Consider the following 22,125-nt stretch of genomic DNA (forward strand, 5'->3'; position numbering starts at 1 on the left):
TCTTCATATATGAACACATTAGAGTTTATTCGTAGAGTTTATTACTATATCTATAATCTTCATTGTGCAAACTCTTTTTTAGACATATTTATTTCACAATCTGAACATCAAAGTGTGTGGCATCTTCTTCTTCTTGTATGTTTTCCTCATACATGTAGGTGTTGGGAAAAATAGCATAAGTTAAAAAATTAAGACACAATCACAACACAAGAATATAACGTGGAAACTCCAAAATCGGAGAAAAAACCACGACCGCTGCCTAAACCGGCAACCAGAGAATTAATACTATGTGAAAATTGTTACAACACATAGACTTCTCTCACTCACACCCCAGTAGACTTCTCTCACTCACACCCCAGACACCCCAGTACAACCACACTCTTACAAAGCAAATATTTAAACTAAGTCAGATACAAGCTTAAAGTGCTATTGCTGACTGGTGCATTTGAAAACAAAGGACCAAAACCCAATATATAGCCTTGGCCTTCTCCTTATTCTCCCACACTAAAGGATGTGGGACTTGCAATCAACCCCAACAATCTCCACCTTGATTGTAAGAGTTACAGCTTCCGCTTCCATTGTCTTACCGACAATCATACTCCACCATCAAAAGTACACTTCACTTGGAACTAAACCATCCCAAGATTTTTCTCCACTTGGAACTAAACCATTCCAAGAATTTTCTCATGTCGAAACCTTGCTGAAATTTATGGTGCAACTCCCATGTTGGCTTCCAGGAAGTTCTTCAGCCATCGACACATCACCACACACCTTGCATCAATGCCAACCAATGCCCGTGTGCTGTTCTGAATCCGCTAGCAATAACTTGTCCTTTTTCATGGTATAGCGGAAATACCATAAGGACAAACTTTATCTTCTGGATGAGATCACCATCATCTCCCCAAACAAGGGAGACCTTGCCAGCACTTGTCTCAGAGTCTTTTCCAGATACTGCTCCACCTGGACAATTTCTCTTTACATGCCTTGTGTAATCCTGATTGTATAAGCACATCATTGACTTGTACTTTCCACAAGCCAAAGTTGATTCTTCCATCAAACTTCTCTATGTCAAACTTCATAGCGCTTGAATAAGACATAGCAGCTGCACGCAGACTGTAAACTATGCACCAGGTAAGTTCCCAGGAAAGAGAGGTGGGTCACAACAGACACGCTTAAATACCAAGTCTTTCCTTAGCCAGAACCTCCCTAAACAGCACTTTCACAGTATCACATTTCCCCTAACAATACCAAGGATAATTCTTTTCTGATGTGGAAGATCAGACAAAGCTGCAACCACCTGCCGAACCTCCGAACCTTGGCTCTTGATACCAGTTGTTGGGAAAAATAGCATAAGTTAAAAAATTAAGACACAATCACAACACAAGAATATAACGTGGAAACTCCAAAACCGGAGAAAAAACCACGATCGCTGCCTAAACCGGCAACCAGAGAATTAATACTATGTGAAAATTGTTACAACACATAGACTTCTCTCACTCACACCCCAGACACCCCAGTACAACCACACTCTTACAAAACAAATATTTAAACTAAGTCAGATACAAGCTTAAAGTGCTATTGCAGACTGGTGCATTTGAAAACAAAGGACCAAAACTCAATATATAGCCTTGGCCTTCTCCTTATTCTCCCACACTAAAGGATGTGGGACTTGCAATCAACCCCAACAGTAGGGTGTGTTAATGGTCCACAATTCTTAAAAATCACTCTAAAAAAATCAGGTTAATTTTCGAACCAGTTATAGATAAATTATGAATCGATTTAAAACTGATGTATAATTATAAATCGTTTTAATATGTTTGAACCAGTTTCAAATTGATTTTTATTAAAACCAATTCGATATGGTTTTTTCTGATTTATTTAAAATAGGTTTTTTAGTTAATTTTTTAAAATATTAATTTTAAATTCAATTTTTAAGTGATTTAAAAAGAATGGTTCTAAAATCAGTTTAGTTGTATAATTAGTAATAAAAATTGATTTTGAGTCGAGAAATCGTGAATTTATTTGAAAACTTATGATTTTTAATGTTTCATAATTCTACTTCATAAGCTCACACATTAACAATGTACAACTTGCAATAACAATTAATGTTCTTCAAGTATAAAAGTGTTCAAAATACACAACATACCAACAAATTAACAAATTAGTCTAAGTGATCTGCTTCTTTTAATATTAGAGGCATCAAAGACACAAGAAGTTTTGTTTTTCCTTTCTTTAAAAATTTTGGTTTTGTCCAATGCTCTCTCCCTAACTTGTTCATGTGTATGCAATCATCTTTGATATTAACAGAAAATTACCTCAATGTTTATAATTGTTTGTACTTCAATTGTGTGTGGTTCTTCTAATGTTTCAAGTCAAACAAAATAAAGAAATAAAATAAATCACACGAGTAAAATAAATTGAAACATGCTATCGAAACACAACTTTTTCGTTTCTTTTATCAATTAAATAACATTAGAATCATTTATGTCCTATCAATGAAAACATACATTTAGGCTTTAGTCTATGATAACACCACCAAAAGTATGCTAAACATTTCTCTGTAGCTTTATAAAAAAATATTATAACGGAGTGCACAACTTAATATTTGATCCATTTGGTAAGACAAGATGCACAACATAATATTCCAAACCAAAATGATTGAGAAAGACACCAAACCAGCCATTCTTTTTGGACCAAACTTAATGATACTTTCAAATCTATTTTCTCTATATTTTTTTAAAAATAAAATACGACATTTCAACGGTTCTACGACAACGTCAATAACTCATGTAAATTTTTTCATATTTTAGTTGAAGAAGAAAATAGTGTGTATACATCGTACCATTCCAATAACTCATATTAATAATATGTTCACTACTTATCTCATGATTTTTGAATTTATAACTAATATTTCTCATATGAGCCATGCTCACTTTTGTCTCATGATTTTTGAATTTATAACTAATATTTCTCATATGAGACATGTTCACTTTTGTCTAATGATTTTTCAATTTATAACTAATATTTCTCTCATCTATACTATTTTCATTAACCGTTTTAGTTGTACTAAAAAAAGTATTAAATAATTCGCAATAAAAATAAAATGTTTTATTTAATTTATATAATATTTTATTAATTTTAGTTCTAAGAATATTAAAATGTGATGTTTTTTTCTTAAATTAAAAAAGATTTGAGTCTTTTTTGTCAACTAATTTTGTTTTGTTTTGTTAGATAAGCTAACAAACTTGTTTTAGCAGTGACTCTGTCAATTTCTTAATCGTTCACTAACGCTAAATTCTATCGAATAATGAAAGATGCGAGATTTTATAGAAAAATGAATCATAAAAGATGCGAGATTTTGTAGAAGAAGCAAAAACTGACATGTTAACGGTTTGCGATGAATAAAATGAGACAACAGAACAACCGAAAAACGGTGATGGCTATCTTCTTCCAAATATAAGATTGATGGTTTTAGAAAAAAATTATAGGGTCTTGGAAAATTTTTAGAGATTTTTGTAATTGAGTGCTTCAGCATTCTTTCTTTAGATTTAAAATTTTGATTCGGAAAATAATAAAAAATACTAAAATTTTATTATAGATAAAGATATAGACTTTATGTTGTTTGGTGTTATAATCAAATAAAGATTTGATTTGATTATTGGTTTTTTTTTTTGTAAAAATATTTTAGAAGCTGGATTAATAAATTAAAAACAGACAAATAAAATGTATATTTAGATAGACTTGTATAAATATTATATTTATAGTTGTACATAAAAACAACTTTATTTTTTATCAAAATATTCTCGAGATTTCATTTAACACATAAAAGATGTACAATACAACTATGTTATTTTATATATCAACAATTAATACTAAAAAAATAAAAAAATTTCTCATGTATTATAACTTCTTATACTTTTATATAGAAGATATTAAATATTTTAATTTGTTTTACATTTTTGTATTTTTATTATTTGACATATGATGGTAATCTTTTAACTAATTAATTAATAAAAAATAGTTTATCACGTATATGATTTATATAAAAATTTGTAATCAGTATATCATAATTTCTTTCAAATTTTTATATAAAAAAAAACTACTAATAAAACATATACTTTTATATTTTTCTTAACTAATAATTGAATGATAAACATCTATCATATGTAAATATTATACAAAAAAAATTATAATAAAATTCAAATTTTATCTTAAAAATATTATAGATACACGGTACCAATAAAATGAATATTTATCTCTTAGTTTATTAATTAGTGAAAGACAATTTATTAAATATATACATGTATATAGTGATGCAATTAGATCAGCTTTTTAGTTTCTAAGTATTGATATGTATTTATACATTGAAGTTTTTAATTTTTATCAGTATTTTTAAACCAATTTTAGAAATCAATGTAAGTCATATTGTCGCTCAAATTTGTCCAAACTAATAATTTGGTCTAATGATAAAAAGACAAATATTATATTTAATAATTTCATTAGAGAAAAGTAAATACATATCACTTCATACCGAACTTTTAAATTTTCCTTAGTTGAACTATAATATTATTCCCTCAGCCTAAATTTATTCTAAAAAAAAATTTGATGTATGATACAAACAAATTGTTTTTTTTTTAACTGTCTCTCTCATTTTCTAATTTTATTTTTCTATTTTTTATGAAAGATAACTTTTTATCTTGTGTTCCCTATTAAAAACCTTAGCCACCTCCCGGTTTATATTGTTGTGTCCCACCGCCATTTGACCTCCAATAGTCACACCATAACTATCAACCTCGTTCCCTCATCAATTACTTTATTTTAATGTTTTTAATTTTTTAAAATCGTGAAGTTGGTGCTGAAACTCCACCACAAAATCTTCATATATGAACACCTTAGAGTTTATCGCTATATCTGTAATCTTCATTGTGCAAACTATTTTTTAGACACATTTACTTTACAATCTAAACATCAAACTGTGTGACATCTTCTTCTTTTGTGTTTTCCTCATACATGTAGGGAGTGTTAATGATTCACAATCTTAAAAATCACTTAAAAAAAATTTGATTAAATTTTGAACCAGTTATAGATAAATTATGAATCGATTTAAAATCGACATATAACTATAAATCGGTTTAATATGTTTGAACCAGTTTCAAATTGGTTTTTATTAAAATCAATTTGAACTGGTTTTTCTGATTTATTTAAAATCTGACTTCCAGTTAATTTTTTAAAATATTGATTTTAAATTCAATTTTTAAGTGATTTTAAAAAAATATTCTAAAATCAATTTAATTGTATAATTAGTAACAAAAACTGACTTTGAGTCAATAAATAGTGAATTTATTTGAAAACTTATGATTTTTAATGTTTCATGATTCTACTTCATAAGCTCACACACTAACAATGTATAAGTGGCAATAATATATAATTAATGTTCTTCAAGTATAAAAGTGTTCAAAATACACAACATACAAACAAATCTAATAAATTAGTCTAAGTGATCAACTTCTTTTAATATTAGAGGCAGCAAAGGCACAAGAAGTTTAGTTTTTCCCTTATTTATAAATTTTGGTTTTGCCTAATACTCTCTCCATAACTTGTTCGTGTGTATGCAATCATCCTCAACATTAACAGAAAATTACTTCAATCTTTATAATTGTTCGTACTTCAATTGTGTGCGGTTATTCTAATGCTTCAAGTCAAACAAAATAAAGAAATAAATTAAATCACATGAGTAAAATAAATTGAAATATGCTATCGAAACACAACTTATTCATTTCTTTTATCAAATAAATAACATTAGAATCATTTATGTCATATCAATAGAAACATACCTTTAAGCTTTAGTCTATTATAACACCGCCAAAAGTATGCTAAACATTTCTCTATAGCGTTATAAAAAGATATTATAACGGAGTGCAATCGGACTCCTATTGAAAATGTATTTGTTGGAATATGAAAAATGTAGTTGATTCAGTAGTTACAAAAAGATGAGATAGGTTTTCGCAGTCAAACATTTCATCGTATTAGATCCATTTCGTAAGACAAGATACACAACATACCAAAATGATTGAGAAAGATACCAAATCAGCTCTTATTTTTGGACCAAACTTGATGGAATTGGTGGACCACTGACTCTTTGGTTTTGACTAATGCTACAAACACGTTATGCATGTGTGCTGGAAGCTAGTGTTGTCAATAACATGTATAAGCTTTAAACATCATCATTGAACATGTACTGTGCAAAAATAGTTTTAACATACAATTATTAACTCAAAAGTCACATTCTTTTAGAGTACACTGCTAAATTACTCAAAGTGACACACTAATCTCAAAATAAAATTTGATAGTTATTTTGCATTGAATATAAATCAATAAGCAGACATCACAATCACATGACCATTATTAGCATAAACATAGTATGACTAGTACTACTATATTTTTTTTTTTGCCACATTGATTCAACAAACGGGTCTTCAACACAATAATTTTTCCTCAAAAATCAACTTCATTTTTCCTTAGATTCATTCAACCTACACATGATTTGAAGATGAGTGAAACCAATCCACACAAAACAACTGCTTTCTTACCTTCAAGATTTGAAGAGCAGCGAAACAAATCCAATATTAGATTACACTAGATATGAAACCAAAGCAATTTGAATTTTGAAAATTGAAAATGCTCAAAAAATTAAACACACAAACATTAAATTAATAGGAAAAACCCAAAATCAAAAGAAAATGAAAACCCTAATTCACCAAAATGGAAAATGAGTAATGAATAAAACTCTGTTTGATAAGTAGTTCATGAAAATGGACAATGAAACAAAAACAAGAGACGAGAATGGTGAGTAAAACAGAAGTGGTGCGGGACAAAGACAAAGCCCTCAGGGCTTTGCACTAGGGCCAAAATCCTAAAAAATGCTTCATTTTCTATGACTTTTTTTTTATCATTTTTTAAAACGTTTGCCCTTATCAAAATCTCATAAGTCTTGTTGTGATATGAATAGTTCCATAACAATATAAACTTTTTTAAAGACAAAATTGGATTAAAATAGCTCTAAATAGAGCACAAGAACTGCACTAAACAACACTAACTGTTGCATGAATTACACAAAAATTATACAATGTGACAAACTTATTTTGCTCAGCTATGAACACAAACTAAACTCACATGTTAATAAACAGGGCTCCCACACATCATTACCCCCAGTCAAACAAATAAGTCAAAATAAATGATTCATTTACTTACCCATCACAAAACCAATAACAAATGCTACCAAAAAAAAACTACTATCAAACCATTTCACTATCACCCTACACCAAGGAATCTTAAGAATTATGACAAGAATACTTCTTGAGCCAATCCTCCTCACACCTATTATTTATCACTTCTTATTCTAGAAAACGAGGGAGGAAGAGAGAAATATTAATTCTAGCCGAACAACCCCCTACGTTAAGCACAAAAACATTGTTAAGAAATAACACTCACTGTGTCCTATTATTGGCTGCAAGAACCGCAGAAGATATCATAATTATGTTTCTAGAAAGATTTTTTTTTTACCGACGGCGTCGTATGCGGTATGAACTGCCGCGCTGCGCACAGTTATGAGGTTGAAGGCAGGCCCTTCTTAAATTTACAACAGCCCAAAGCCCATTCAAAACTTTTTAACTTGTTTTTTGAGAAGAGAAGAAGACAAAGCTTGTACATTGCAGTTGGAAAAATTAGATTTTATAACCCACAATTAAATTTAATTTATGTTCCGAATTAAAAAATTTATCAATTAACTTACTAAAATACTATTCAGTATTCATAAAAAACTAAAATAAATTAAAAAATAATAATTTTTTTTCTTTCTCCAAAATTCTCTTACTAGATATTTACATAATGAAATTTCCGATAATTATCATTCAATACCAGAAATTTTATTTTTTAAATTTATGAGAGTTAGTATCATCCGAAAATTTGAAAATCCGATAATTGTTCTCAATTTTTGAAATTTTCAATATTGAAAAATAACTATCAGAAATTTTAAATTTTCGGTATTAAAAAATAACTACTGGAAATTTGTTTCTTGAAATTATGGGTACAACATTTTTTTTTTACATTTTATCATTCATTTATTTTTTGTGAAGAATAGAGGAGCAAAAAACACTATGGAATATTTTCAACTTCGACCTCCTACACAATCTAATAAGAGAGTCATTGTTGAAAAAAGAAATAGTAATTCATTGGTTGTGAAAACGACGTATCAAACTAATAATACACTATTCCTTCCTGTCTTTTCGATTTCTATGTCAGAGCGAGTAATGATAACAATTACTCAATTTTTTGTTGGCCAACTTCTCTTGTCAATGATATAACAGCTTCTCTCGTGACTCAAAAATTTGATCAATTGTGAATGCTTAAATCAAATCTACACATAATGGTGTTTTATTCATCTCTTTTTCAAATTTGTTTTTTAAACCAGAAGAAAAAAAATTACGGTCAAATTTTCGAAAGAATAAAATAAACTCTCAGAAATTTTGTGGAAAAAACAGTGTATCTAAAATTTTGTTGACGGTAGCCACTTATACTATTGAAAATTGTATCTTGAAATTTCCGATAGTATTAATTTGTGTAATTTTTTAAAGATAACAATTTAATTACTGAAAATTTTGGTGAGAAGTAAGATTTTGGTGTAAATTTTGTTTATCTTTGATTGAGTGAAAATAAAAGAAACAAAGTTGCATTTTTTACATTTTAAAGATACATATATATACATATACATATACATATATATATATATATATATATATAAAAGTCTAATTGTGAGAGTACAAATTCATTTTTTTCCGTTGGAGTAAGAAACAAAGCTTATGGTCAATAGCCTTGACGAAATAAGAAACGTATTCACTCTAATGTTTATTCAAATATATAAAAAATATTATTAAATTGAAGTTTTTGATATTATTATTAATCCAATTTTTTTATTATCGAGTTTAATTTTTTTCACTATTGAATCCTAAAATGTCAAAAATTGCCAGGAATTGTGAGAGGTTGAAAGAACATCGTCCAATAAAAAAAATAAGAAAACGGAATAGATTTTTTTTTTCAATTTAAAATTTAGATGAGTATGATTATTTATTTTCAAGCAGAATATGATCGTTGACATTTGTTTTAGGTTATAGAATTATATATTTAAAAATTATATTCCTTTTTTTTCTTACTAACACAAATGATATTCCTATGAACCTTATTACGAGGAATTTTTCTCCCTCAAATGTAAGTTCTTGATATTCCTAGAAACTTCTTTTAATTATTTATTTTAAATATATAATTAAAAATAGAGTATAGTTATTGATACTTTCATTATATTTTCTTGGGAATGAAAGATATTCACCCTCTAACAAGGAATTTAAAACTGAAGAATTCATGTGTAATAAAGTTTAATTCTAAATAAATGATGTACCTCCAAGTCTCCAACTCACTCTCCTGAGAATGCGTGTGACAACCTTGAAACTAACAACCCGTAAAGAAAAAGGCGGTAGTTTTTGGATTTCTTATGTTTTTTCAACACTATAATTCTGAAGAAAACAGCGGTGATTCCGATCCTGAAGTCCATATAATTTAGAGTTTGAAAGACTGATTAAATTAAAATTTAGATTCTTCTGAATGATACATTTTTAATTGAATTTCATTAATTACTTGAGACTAATAACTTGGTTAAGAAAGTTAAAAAAAAAATATTTTTAGTTGTTCATTGAGAGTAGAAGAAAAGAGAAGTAAATTGTTTGAATGTATTGAAATCAAAAGAAAAGAAATATGTATATATAAAAGGATTATTAAAAAATCGTTTCCGTATACAAATGAAACCTATAAAATTGTAATAAGCACAATTTCCTCTCCAAAATCTTTTCTTTTACTTTTACCCTTTTCCTCCCCAAATTTAGAAGAAAGTGAAAATTCGGAATCCCATAAGATGAACGTGCATTCAGATAAGCATAAATTGTTCAAAACTTTAACATCTATTTGTTCCATTAACCAAGCCACTTGTATTATGAAGAAAATGCAAATTATATAAATAAATAAAATTAAACGAGATATTTTTTAAATCTTATATTTATTACTAAACAGAATTAATCAAAAATAAATTATTTATCTTCGCAACAAATTTCATTTTCCAAACTGTTAATCATATCTAAAGAATGGTGCTATTTTGCACGAAACACATCTCAATGCGGAAAACACTAACTCAAGAGATAGCCATTAACTCGCCGTAATATCAGAAAATATGGCACAGCTTAATATCAGGAAAGATCATGCCATTTTTTGCTGATGTATTCGTATTAGCACTAAACATTTTGCATCTTTCAGCATTTTCCTTTTCGTCATAAAAGAACATATACTCAATTTATCTCAATTAGAATCTGAAAAACTCGTGAAAAATAACGTACAATTTATGCAACACTATCAGCTTTACAATAAGAATATGTAATTCTTTTTGGGCTGTCGGCCTATGGAGGTGGGAATACATGACCATTCTACAAAACTTTTGTGCTCTCAACTGTGTTCTCCGCGTTAATTAAAGTTACCTTTTTAATTAATCTTCCTCACAAAACTTTTCTAATTAATCAAATTGACTAGAGTCAAAATTTTGCCATTTACAGATAAGTAACAGAAGCTACGTTAGTTTGTGACCCTTGGTGGCTTGAGAAAATATATACTCCTCACAAACCCTTTTCCGACTTCACCAACGGCTTTTAGCACCTTGCGAGGGTCATATCCTTCCTCAACAACTTCCTCTTGCTTCCGCTTCTTTGAAAAAGAATGAAAAAAACAGTGATGAGAAGATCCATTTGCTTAGATTTGTATATTAAGAATTCATAACATGCTTTGCACTAAATCAACATCAACAATATAAACACAATTTGTGTACCTTGGAAGAACATGATTTCCCCCATGTTAGGCCGATGGCGTCACCTCCTAGAGAATCATGCCATAACTGGAATGTGGTGGAGAACTCTTTCTACAAGTTCAAAAATAAGGATATCCAAATTAGCAAAGAGTGTACTGGCAGAGGGAAACAACACCACTATGTTCAAACATCATATAATTTTCATACCTCTAAATCTCTGATAAAGCACCTCGATGGATCGAAGTCTACCAGCAACTTCTTTTTAAGTTCCTCTGGCCTACCCTTCAGATCTTTAGGCAACAAAAAGGGTTGGAAGCACTTGCTAGCATGTCCTTTAGCAACTTGTGTTCCTGATAAGATTTCCAATGAGAATATCCTTTTATTAATTAAGCAGTGAGGGGAAAGGTCAGACTGTATAAAGTTCTTAGCATACTGAAACTGAAACTAATGTCATCCTTGTCGTAATTGTTTACTAGATCCAGAATATTTTATCATACACAGAAAAACCTGCTATGGTTAATAAAATTGTACAGTCTTGCTAGAGATAGTTATCACAGTCAACTAATGATATCTTCCCCTCACCCTTGAGAACCATTTTACAACTGTATAATTTTCTAAACCAGCTTATAAGATCTATACCGTGATCAACTTCTGATGAGAAGAGAAGCCTTTGAGGATATGCAAGATTTTCCTTGTGGAGAACAATGATTGCATCGTAATTGTTTAAGGGCGTTCGTAAAAGGCACTGCAGCAAGATTTGAAAAATTCATTAGGCTTTTAAAAGAAATCTCATTCTCATCTACAACGCAATTATTGAAACAAATAACTGAAAAATGTGGTCGACTTACCTCCCATCTATAGGGACCAATCTCCTCCTGAAATGCGAGTTTCATCAACAAATTTGCACTGCTTCGGGCATAAGCCGCTAACCTTTTAAGTTCCTGTTAATAATCCATTACAATGCAACAAATACCTCATTAACTATCAATTGGCATGCACTCGCTAGATTAAACAGTACTGAAATGTTGACATAAAAGGTTCAAAACAATGGTATGCTCAACTTTTACTGAACCCTAACTGTTTTGGATACTATCACTAGCAATTTCTTTTTACTTAAAGACAGTCAAGCACCCAAGTAATATTATACATTGTAGAGAATTATTCCTAGAATCTAGTGAATAAAAGCCAGAGTGAGGACAGAGATTGCAATTAACAAACACAAAGAAACTTCAGGCCTTATGAAATAGATATATGAACAAAGTAAAACCCAAACTATATCCAATTTAACGAATAACTAACCAGAGCATTAGGTGATAATCCAGTCCAAGCCTCCGATGCTTTATCATAAGCAGTAGCCAAGAACATCACTGGCCCAATATTTTGTCCATTCTCGCCCTCGACTTTTCTTCTTAGCAAAAAGTTATCCTGAAAATCCATACATTTACCATCAAGAAAAAATATTTCCTAAGACAAACATTATCAACAAGTTTAACATTTTTATATTTATACTAATAAGGGGCAAAGCCCTGAAAAATAACAGACTAAAAAGAAATCAACAAGTTTTTACTTATGCACTTAGACACACAACTTACATTTATTTCTTTTGCATCACTTTGACTCAAGTCATTATTTATGTCAACAACCAATGGAGAAAAAGTCCAATCATAGTTTGAGAGCAACTGCAGAAACCTGTCAATGAAATAAAAAGTGTCATAATATGTACAAATCAATAACTATATCTGGAAATTTTGATGTTTAGGTTTGGCCTCTTGGGGTAATTTTCCATCCCAACTTCACACCCAGTTGCGACACCACTTAAGGAGGGAATGACCACATTAACTGTGGTAATTAGGTGTATGACATTCCCTCAAGAAAATTAGGTTTGAGGAGTACACTCACTCTTGCTTAGCAAGACAGTATATAATTCCCATATCTGCTGAGTAAATGAGTAACAATATTAGGAAACACACCTTAAGAGCCCAGTGATCCGCGAGCAGGGAGCATCAAATGGCAAAGGATTAAGAAAGAGATATGCAACCAGTAACTCAATGGCTTCCTCTACCAAACAAGCGGAAAATAGATGTGAAGCAGCCCAACGTTTTGCTAATCTATAAACAAATAAGAAACCTATGAGTTACACGGATTATACACGGAATGTAACTGGGCATAGAAATTTTCATATTTTCACCTAACTACTGGCCCATAAATTGGGTAACGACTTTGTAGTCCATTGATCATGCTAGCATGTTGACTACGAATAAAAAGTTTCTTGTCTGCAGAATGTACCCGAGTTTGTTGATCATTCCCAACTGCATATTAAAATGGTTTGATAAGTGAAACTCAGAAGTGGCATTTCCATTTAAATCATCATATAATCATACAAGATGTGGAAACCATACTTTCTTGGAGTAAACTAAGGGCCCTCTCATGCAAAATTTTAAGACGAAATGCATATCCTGACATCAACACATCCACATCATCCTCAGTAGCAGTGCATGTCATCCCCCACTTCTTTTGAAGACTGCCATAATAACATAATCATGTCATATTAAACACTAAAAAACAACAAGATACTAAAGCAAATAAAGAACGTAAGTTCCCACCTTTCTCCAATTTGAATAAGGAAACTAGATTTTACTTTTTCAATTGCAATTTCATCCATTGGCCAGTTCCCAGAACCTTCCAGCTGTAAAGAGCAAATAATAAGCTCTCCTTAAGTTTTCTGTACATAGGTCAGTTCATTAAACACCACTAGAGCATAAAGTCATACCTGAATCATAATGTCTAGTGGTTGGATGCATGATGGAACCAACTTATTCAGTCTGAGAGATTCAACTTTTTCATTAGCTAGAAGATGAGGTTCAGGAGGGAAGACTGATGTAAACCTGAATGCTGTAAATGAATTCAACATGTAGCATTTAAACACCCGTATAATGGCATTTTTTTTCTTAGGAAAAAAGTTATCAGTTTTATAACAATACAACTGCAAGCGTTGACAAAAAATACAATAAAAAGTAATACAAGAAAATCTTTGAAGAGTACATATTTTAATAAATAAATGTTTGTTCAGGTGAGTAAATTACCAGAGTCTAAAGGCTGTACACTAGACACCTTCAAAGGGAGGTCTTCAATAAGACGCAAACGCTTTGATAGAACATCAAATGCCTCAATCAAACTTCCAGAGTGTGATATAGGATCTGTGGATTAATGATTTCATAAGAACAGAAGCTATTAGTAATAAAAGCATAGGGGGTCAAAAATAGGAGAATAGATAAGATTGTTACCTGCAGCACCGTGTGCCAAAGAGAAATCAAGTTGATCCACAACTACTACAATATTTTCCTTGGAGAAAGAAAGATGCCGACAAAGCACATGCTCGGCAATTTTTTTCAAAATCAGATGCCTTTCCCATTTCTGGCATTCCCATACTATATAAGAGAAAAAGGCATTACCAAGGTTAGTCATCGGGATACTTTATCTAGACCAGCAAGACAAGACAGCTATGCTAGTCATACTTGATCAACTAAAGAAATAAATTGCAACAGTAGATATTGCCTCACCTGTGCTTTCTGCAATTCTACTGTCTTTAAATCGTCTAAGCTCTGCTTTTTCTCCCCAAAACTTTCTAAATTCAAGAGCCTGCTTGAAATCATGAGTAAGGACGGTGGTGCATGCAAAGCATCTCAAATTCGAACACATGGAAAAACAGAGTGAACATGAACAAAAGAATGTACCTCGTCTTTGCTTTCAGCATTTGGACCAATATCGACCATCCTAAATGCTTTCTCCAAATTACTGACTGAAACTCCTATGAACAAGGGCTCTTTATCGAGTATTGACAAGCCCTGAAGTTGTGAATTCAATCAGAGACACAACAAAATAAGGAAAAACGTGAAGCAAATTTTAAAAAAGATATTGAAAATCCGTGCTTGAAATCATACATCATTCACGCTCCACTGGCATTCTGCATTTCTCCATATAACTCGAATGAATTTTGCTCTATCATTCAATCCTTTAGCTAAAATAACATGTATTTTCTCCTCATACAATCTCCAACACTCATCATCCAAACAAAATCCAGATGCATATAGGTTCTTGTTTCCCTTGAAGTTTATTCTATACGAGCAAAAACATGTAATAAAATAAATGTGCAGCTTTTAAAACTTGAAGCAAACCACCAGGAAAATACAGTATTTATTACGAAGAAGAAAAGCAAAGGCAAGAGAGAAAAAGCTATGATACCTCATACAATAATCATATTTAACCGCATAGTCAATCTTAGTCATAAAAACTGCCTCAAATCCACCATCTCTACACTTTTCCATGCATTTAAGTGTCAAAGCAGCTTCGTCTTGAAGCTGAATATACAAATGAATAATCAAAATGAGTATTTGAGATGATATAAAAAAGATAACTAATAGTGAAGTTTGTGTGCTGGTCAGGAATACCTGAGTAAAACCATTCCGAGACATTCGAAAAGCCAAATTGAACGCCCCTGATGGATGACATATCACAACTGGAAACGACCCTTTTAGTTGCACCCTTTCCTGCAAATGGGATTTGTGAACACAACAATTATTAGCACAGAATATAAATGAAAATTTATAAAAATAATCTCATTTTCATCAATCCAAGATTGAGCTGTTGTATGCAAGTGATTGAAAGCCACATGCCGCCAATGAAAGGCCATACAATTGATGTTGCATTACCGAGTTACCAAAATATAATTTATTTAAAATTTCCATCCCTTCATCAATTAAAAACAGGCAAATAATGAAACATGAATGCAAATAAAAAGCTTAAGGAAAATCAGTGTTGTCAATCACGGATTGTGGAAAACATCGGTTTGTTCAAATTGCGCTATGCAACAGTGCCACTATTTGACGACATTTTGTACTAAATAGCATACCATGGAACAATGATGACATATTATGGCGCTATAGCACTGCTATTTAACAACACTAAGGAAAATAAACTATCAATAGAGATCTGGATTTCAGAACAACCATAAATGGAACATGAACTCAAACTATATACAAAATAGAATTGCAAAAGCAGACAAATAAGGTTAGAGATCTGGACCTCTTTAGTAATATTTCCCTGGCCTTCCTTTGGAAAGTAGAGACCTCGGCTCCACGTCTCCGAAGAGGCTGCAAAACCAATGACAATAATAAATAAATATCAATTTAATATCAAAATCGATTTTAAAAAGCCCCCATTTCCAGTCTAAGCCGATTTTTTAGTCAGTAGCAAATTGCCTAGAAATTCAGTAAAATACTAACTACGTGTAGCAGGAAAGATCTGTATATGTAACACTTCTGATGGAATTAAAATATACTAGTCGACAGAAACAATGATAATGAATCAAGAATACCAAAATATGGCAGGAAAACATTGTTTAGTCATCAAAATTAATCAGTACAGGGGGAGAAATAAGCAATGTTTTCCACAACATTTTCATTTTAATAAAAGAATGTGCATCAAATGGGTACCATATTGAAAGAATTAGTATTGTCGAACTATGTATATGTTACAAACACAATTCTCAAATGTAAGCAGCTTCACTTTCATAGCAGATCAATTGTAGAGGAGAACTTCAAAGGAGTGTGCTAAATAAAACAAGGTGAACTGCAAAGGAGAGTCTATATACATACCAATGAAGTTGAAGGTAATGCGAATTATTTCAATTGCCTTCATTGACTTGCTAAGTTGTTGTCTAGAAGCAAGATGTGCCAGTATGATGGATAGCAAAAATCCATTCAGGCAATCATGAACGTATATAGAACTTCTCTGTCGAGCCCATACCTAAATTACAAAAGAGCAGCATCAAAATAAGTGTTCCCTTCCCATGTGAATTTTTTTTTTATACCTAACATAATGCACAAATGCCTTATAGAAATTTAAATATCAAACCTTAAGTAGGACTAAAGCTTCTCTTAATTCCTTCCATCCAAGAAAAAATTTGCTGATGATTTCCGTATCCTCTAAAAACATGTCTTCCAAAATACTAGAATTATACTTAGGTGTAGCTTGAACAGAACTCCCTTCAGAATATTAATGATCAATCATCAATACATTGTATCAGAATAAGAATCAACAATCTCAAAGAAACGGAATACAGGTGTTGAAGGTACAAACCATTATTCAAATTATGAATGTTATTGCGCTTCAGGTTTAACTTTGATATGCTAAAGATAGATGTAGCCGATGGAATAATTCTCACAAAAAAACCATCAACGTCAACAAGCTTAGCAGCTGCAGTAATTATCTCCATTAGTCACCCCAATAGTGTCAAAGCAGCTTCGTCTTGAAGCTGAATATACAAATGAATAATCAAAATGAGTATTTGAGATGATATAAAAAAGATAACTAATAGTGAAGTTTGTGTGCTGGTCAGGAATACCTGAGTAAAACCATTCCGAGACATTCGAAAAGCCAAATTGAACGCCCCTGATGGATGACATATCACAACTGGAAACGACCCTTTTAGTTGCACCCTTTCCTGCAAATGGGATTTGTGAACACAACAATTATTAGCACAGAATATAAATGAAAATTTATAAAAATAATCTCATTTTCATCAATCCAAGATTGAGCTGTTGTATGCAAGTGATTGAAAGCCACATGCCGCCAATGAAAGGCCATACAATTGATGTTGCATTACCGAGTTACCAAAATATAATTTATTTAAAATTTCCATCCCTTCATCAATTAAAAACAGGCAAATAATGAAACATGAATGCAAATAAAAAGCTTTAGGAAAATCATTGTCAATCATGGATTGTGGAAAACATCGGTTTGTTCAAATTCTGCTATGCAAAGTGCCACTATTTGACGACATTTTGTACTAAATAGCATACCATGGAACAATGATGACATATTATGGCGCTATAGCACTGCTATTTAACAACACTAAGGAAAATAAACTATCAATAGAGATCTGGATTTCAGAACAACCATAAATGGAACATGAACTCAAACTATATACAAAATAGAATTGCAAAAGCAGACAAATAAGGTTAGAGATCTGGACCTCTTTAGTAATATTTCCCTGGCCTTCCTTTGGAAAGTAGAGACCTCGGCTCCACGTCTCCGAAGAGGCTGCAAAACCAATGACAATAATAAATAAATATCAATTTAATATCAAAATCGATTTTAAAAAGCCCCCATTTCCAGTCTAAGCCGATTTTTTAGTCAGTAGCAAATTGCCTAGAAATTCAGTAAAATACTAACTACGTGTAGCAGGAAAGATCTGTATATGTAACACTTCTGATGGAATTAAAATATACTAGTCGACAGAAACAATGATAATGAATCAAGAATACCAAAATATGGCAGGAAAACATTGTTTAGTCATCAAAATTAATCAGTACAGGGGGAGAAATAAGCAATGTTTTCCACAACATTTTCATTTTAATAAAAGAATGTGCATCAAATGGGTACCATATTGAAAGAATTAGTATTGTCGAACTATGTATATGTTACAAACACAATTCTCAAATGTAAGCAGCTTCACTTTCATAGCAGATCAATTGTAGAGGAGAACTTCAAAGGAGTGTGCTAAACAAAACAAGGTGAACTGCAAAGGAGAGTCTATATACATACCAATGAAGTTGAAGGTAATGCGAATTATTTCAATTGCCTTCATTGACTTGCTAAGTTGTTGTCTAGAAGCAAGATGTGCCAGTATGATGGATAGCAAAAATCCATTCAGGCAATCATGAACGTATATAGAACTTCTCTGTCGAGCCCATACCTAAATTACAAAAGAGCAGCATCAAAATAAGTGTTCCCTTCCCATGTGAATTTTTTTTTTATACCTAACATAATGCACAAATGCCTTATAGAAATTTAAATATCAAACCTTAAGTAGGACTAAAGCTTCTCTTAATTCCTTCCATCCAAGAAAAAATTTGCTGATGATTTCCGTATCCTCTAAAAACATGTCTTCCAAAATACTAGAATTATACTTAGGTGTAGCTTGAACAGAACTCCCTTCAGAATATTAATGATCAATCATCAATACATTGTATCAGAATAAGAATCAACAATCTCAAACAAACGGAATACAGGTGTTGAAGGTACAAACCATTATTCAAATTATGAATGTTATTGCGCTTCAGGTTTAACTTTGATATGCTAAAGATAGATGTAGCCGATGGAATAATTCTCACAAAAAAACCATCAACGTCAACAAGCTTAGCAGCTGCAGTAATTATCTCCATTAGTCACCCCAATATCGTATTAGAATAAAAAGAAATTGAAATTTAAAAGCTAAGCTAACAAATGTACGAACCCGGATACACAATCAGTAAAGGCTTTCGAACTTCGTTCTGCAGGGTAGACCATTCAACCCTACTAATAGAAGAAGATTTCTCCAAATACTTTTTCACCAAGCAGAGATAAAGACACCTCTTTGCATGGTACCTATAGTTCAAATAATCCTTCTCATGGAAACACTCCTATCAAAACAGAAAATACAACTGCGTATTACAACACTTGACACTAATAAATTAAATTAACCAATTAGCATATATATATATATATATATATATATAATATAGAAGTAATACGCTTTATATGAATAATATACCTTTGGTAACCTTATAATAAGATCCACATTTAATTCAGGCCTAGCAAGACACTGTGTAGAGTAACTACCACCGATATTAAAAAACGATGGTTTCTTAAACTTGAAATCCACTTTATCAGCACCAATGTCTTTGACAAAACTAGGTGCCAATTTGGCAGTTACCTAAAAATAAAATTCAATTGATGAGTATTGAACACTATGGTATTGAATGTTTTAAACCATAAAATAAGATTGACAGAAGACTGACCTTATAGTCCTCGGGTATTGTATCGATGGATGATTTAATGGCGGAGACGGTGTCATCCACGAACTTAGAAAAGTGAGGTGAGTAATCAACCTTAACTTCCTTCAATAGTTCACTGACCTTAAACTCTGTTGAATCCATGAGAGCTGCGAGGTCCATGTACAAGAGAAGAGAACGAAGGTTTTTGTAATCTAGGGCTTAAGGATTTTTTTTTTTTAATTTATCTCCGTTAGTCACCCCGATATCGCATTAGAATAAAAAGACGTTGAAATTTAAAAGCTAAGCTAACACGTCGTACGAACCCGCCGGATACACCTCTTTGCACGGTACTTATCGTTCAAATAATCCTTCTCATGGAAACACTCCTATCAAAACAGAAAAAACAGTTGCGTATTACAATATCGAAATATATACTCGACTCTGAGGACTGGCCCAATACGTTACCTGGTCCAAAATAAAATTATTAAAGAGGATTTTTTTAAAAATTTAATAAATAAATTATTAATATTTTATTTAATAATTATATAAATTTTCTTTAGTAGAATTAATGGAATTTTTAAATTTTTTTTTATAATTTTAAAAAAACAAAATAAGACATTTCAACTTTTACGACAACATTAATAACTCGTAAATTTTTTCATATTTTAGTTGAAGAAGAAAACAATGTATATAAATTGTATCACTCCAATAGTTTATGTTAATAATATGTTCATTTCTTATCTCATGATTTCCCAACAAAAACAAAATATTTTATTGGTTTTAATTTTAAGAATATTAAAATTTGAGATTTTTTTCTTAAATTAAATAAGATTTGAGGCTTTTTTATCAACTAAAAAAATTTGTTTTTTTTTTTTTTTTTTTTGAAGTTAAAACACTTGCTTGGTCTATATGAATTAATATATATGTAAAACTAATACGCTTCATATGAATAATACACATTTGTTAACCTTACAATAAGATTCACAATTAATTCGACAAGACACTCTATAAAGTAACTACCACCAATTCTTTTAAGACGGTGGTTTTTTAAATTTGAAATCCACTTTATCAACATCAATGTCTATTCAATTCTTTGATAACATGGTGTTTTAAACTTGAAATCCACTTTATCAACATCAATGTCTATTCAATTACGAGTAGTACTTGAATGTTCTAAAAACAAAAATAAGATTTATAGAAGACTGAACTTATAGTCATATGGGATTTTGTAGATGGATAATTTAATTGCGGAGAGGATATCATCGATGAACTTAGAAAAGTGAGGTTGTAATCAACTTGAAATTAGAAAAAGATTTTTTGTTGTGATTCAGGGTTTTAGGTTTCTTTTTTTCTTTATAAGCAGGGATTTTAAGATTTTTTATTCGAATAGAAAAATAACAAAGACGATGGTATTCAATTGTAAATATAATTCAATTAGTAAAACATGTTTAGGTACTAGTTTGTGTTGCATTTGATTATTATTAGACACATGTATTTGATAAATTAAAAACAGACAAATAAAACATGTACTTAAATAGATTTGCATAAATATTATATTAATAATTGTATATAGAAAAACAACTTTATTCTCTATAAAGTATTCTCGATATTTCATTTAACACATAAAAGATGATACAATACAATTATGTCATTTTATATATCAACGACAAATACTCAAAATAAAAATATTTGTCTTCTGTATTATAACTTCTTATACTTTTATATAGAAGATATTAAATATTTTCATTTTTTCACATTTTTGTATTTTTATTATTTGACCTATAATGGTAAGCTTTTAACTAATTAATTAATAAAAAATATTTATCTCGTGTATGATTTATATAAAAATTTGTAATCAATATATCATAATTTTCTTCAAATTTTTATATAAAAAACTACTAATAAAAGATATACTTCTATATTTTTCTTAACTAATAATTGAATGATAAACATCTATCATATGTAAATATTATATAAAAAAGTTATAATAAAATTCAAATTTTATCGTAAAAATATTATAGAGACACGGTATCAATGAAATGAATATTTACGTCTTAGTTTATTAATTAGCGAAAGACAATTTATTAACTATATACATGTATATGTATAGAAGAAATTTAACTCCATGCATGAGACTTTTTTGGGTGGAGAATGTATATTGCCAAAATAAGAATCATAATTTTTCTTACTAATTTGTTGATGACATAGTGATGCAATTAGATCAGCTTTTAATTTCATGTATTGATTTGATATGTATTTATACATTGAAGTTTTTAATTTTTATCAATATTTTAAAACCAATTTTAGAAATCAATTAAGTCATATTATTGCCCAAATTTTTCTAAACTATTAACTCTAATAATTTGGTCTAATGATAAAAAGACAAATATTAGATTTAATAATTTCATTAGA

General features: G+C 30.5%; 1 protein-coding gene across 1 annotated transcript; it reads right to left on the bottom strand.

The window, feature by feature from the left end:
• Positions 1–10,421: 10,421 nt before the first annotated feature.
• On the bottom strand, positions 10,422–20,115 carry LOC101502091 (uncharacterized). Its single transcript, XM_004511988.3, has 26 exons — positions 19,738–20,115; positions 19,491–19,652; positions 19,194–19,359; positions 18,987–19,103; positions 18,762–18,892; positions 18,503–18,653; positions 17,931–17,998; positions 17,301–17,399; positions 15,140–15,255; positions 14,839–15,013; positions 14,632–14,742; positions 14,458–14,536; positions 14,182–14,325; positions 13,981–14,094; positions 13,668–13,789; positions 13,501–13,583; positions 13,297–13,418; positions 13,086–13,206; positions 12,868–13,005; positions 12,490–12,586; positions 12,197–12,322; positions 11,746–11,838; positions 11,537–11,642; positions 11,105–11,247; positions 10,919–11,008; positions 10,422–10,797 (listed from the first exon to the last, which is right to left on the bottom strand). The coding sequence occupies exons 1-26, from the start codon at positions 19,891–19,893 to the stop codon at positions 10,669–10,671; spliced, it is 3,159 nt and encodes a 1,052-aa protein (XP_004512045.1). The 5' UTR covers positions 19,894–20,115; the 3' UTR covers positions 10,422–10,668.
• Positions 20,116–22,125: the final 2,010 nt, after the last annotated feature.

Source organism: Cicer arietinum, chromosome 8 (assembly GCF_000331145.2).
Source record: "Cicer arietinum cultivar CDC Frontier isolate Library 1 chromosome 8, Cicar.CDCFrontier_v2.0, whole genome shotgun sequence".
Lineage (NCBI taxonomy): Eukaryota > Viridiplantae > Streptophyta > Magnoliopsida > Fabales > Fabaceae > Cicer > Cicer arietinum.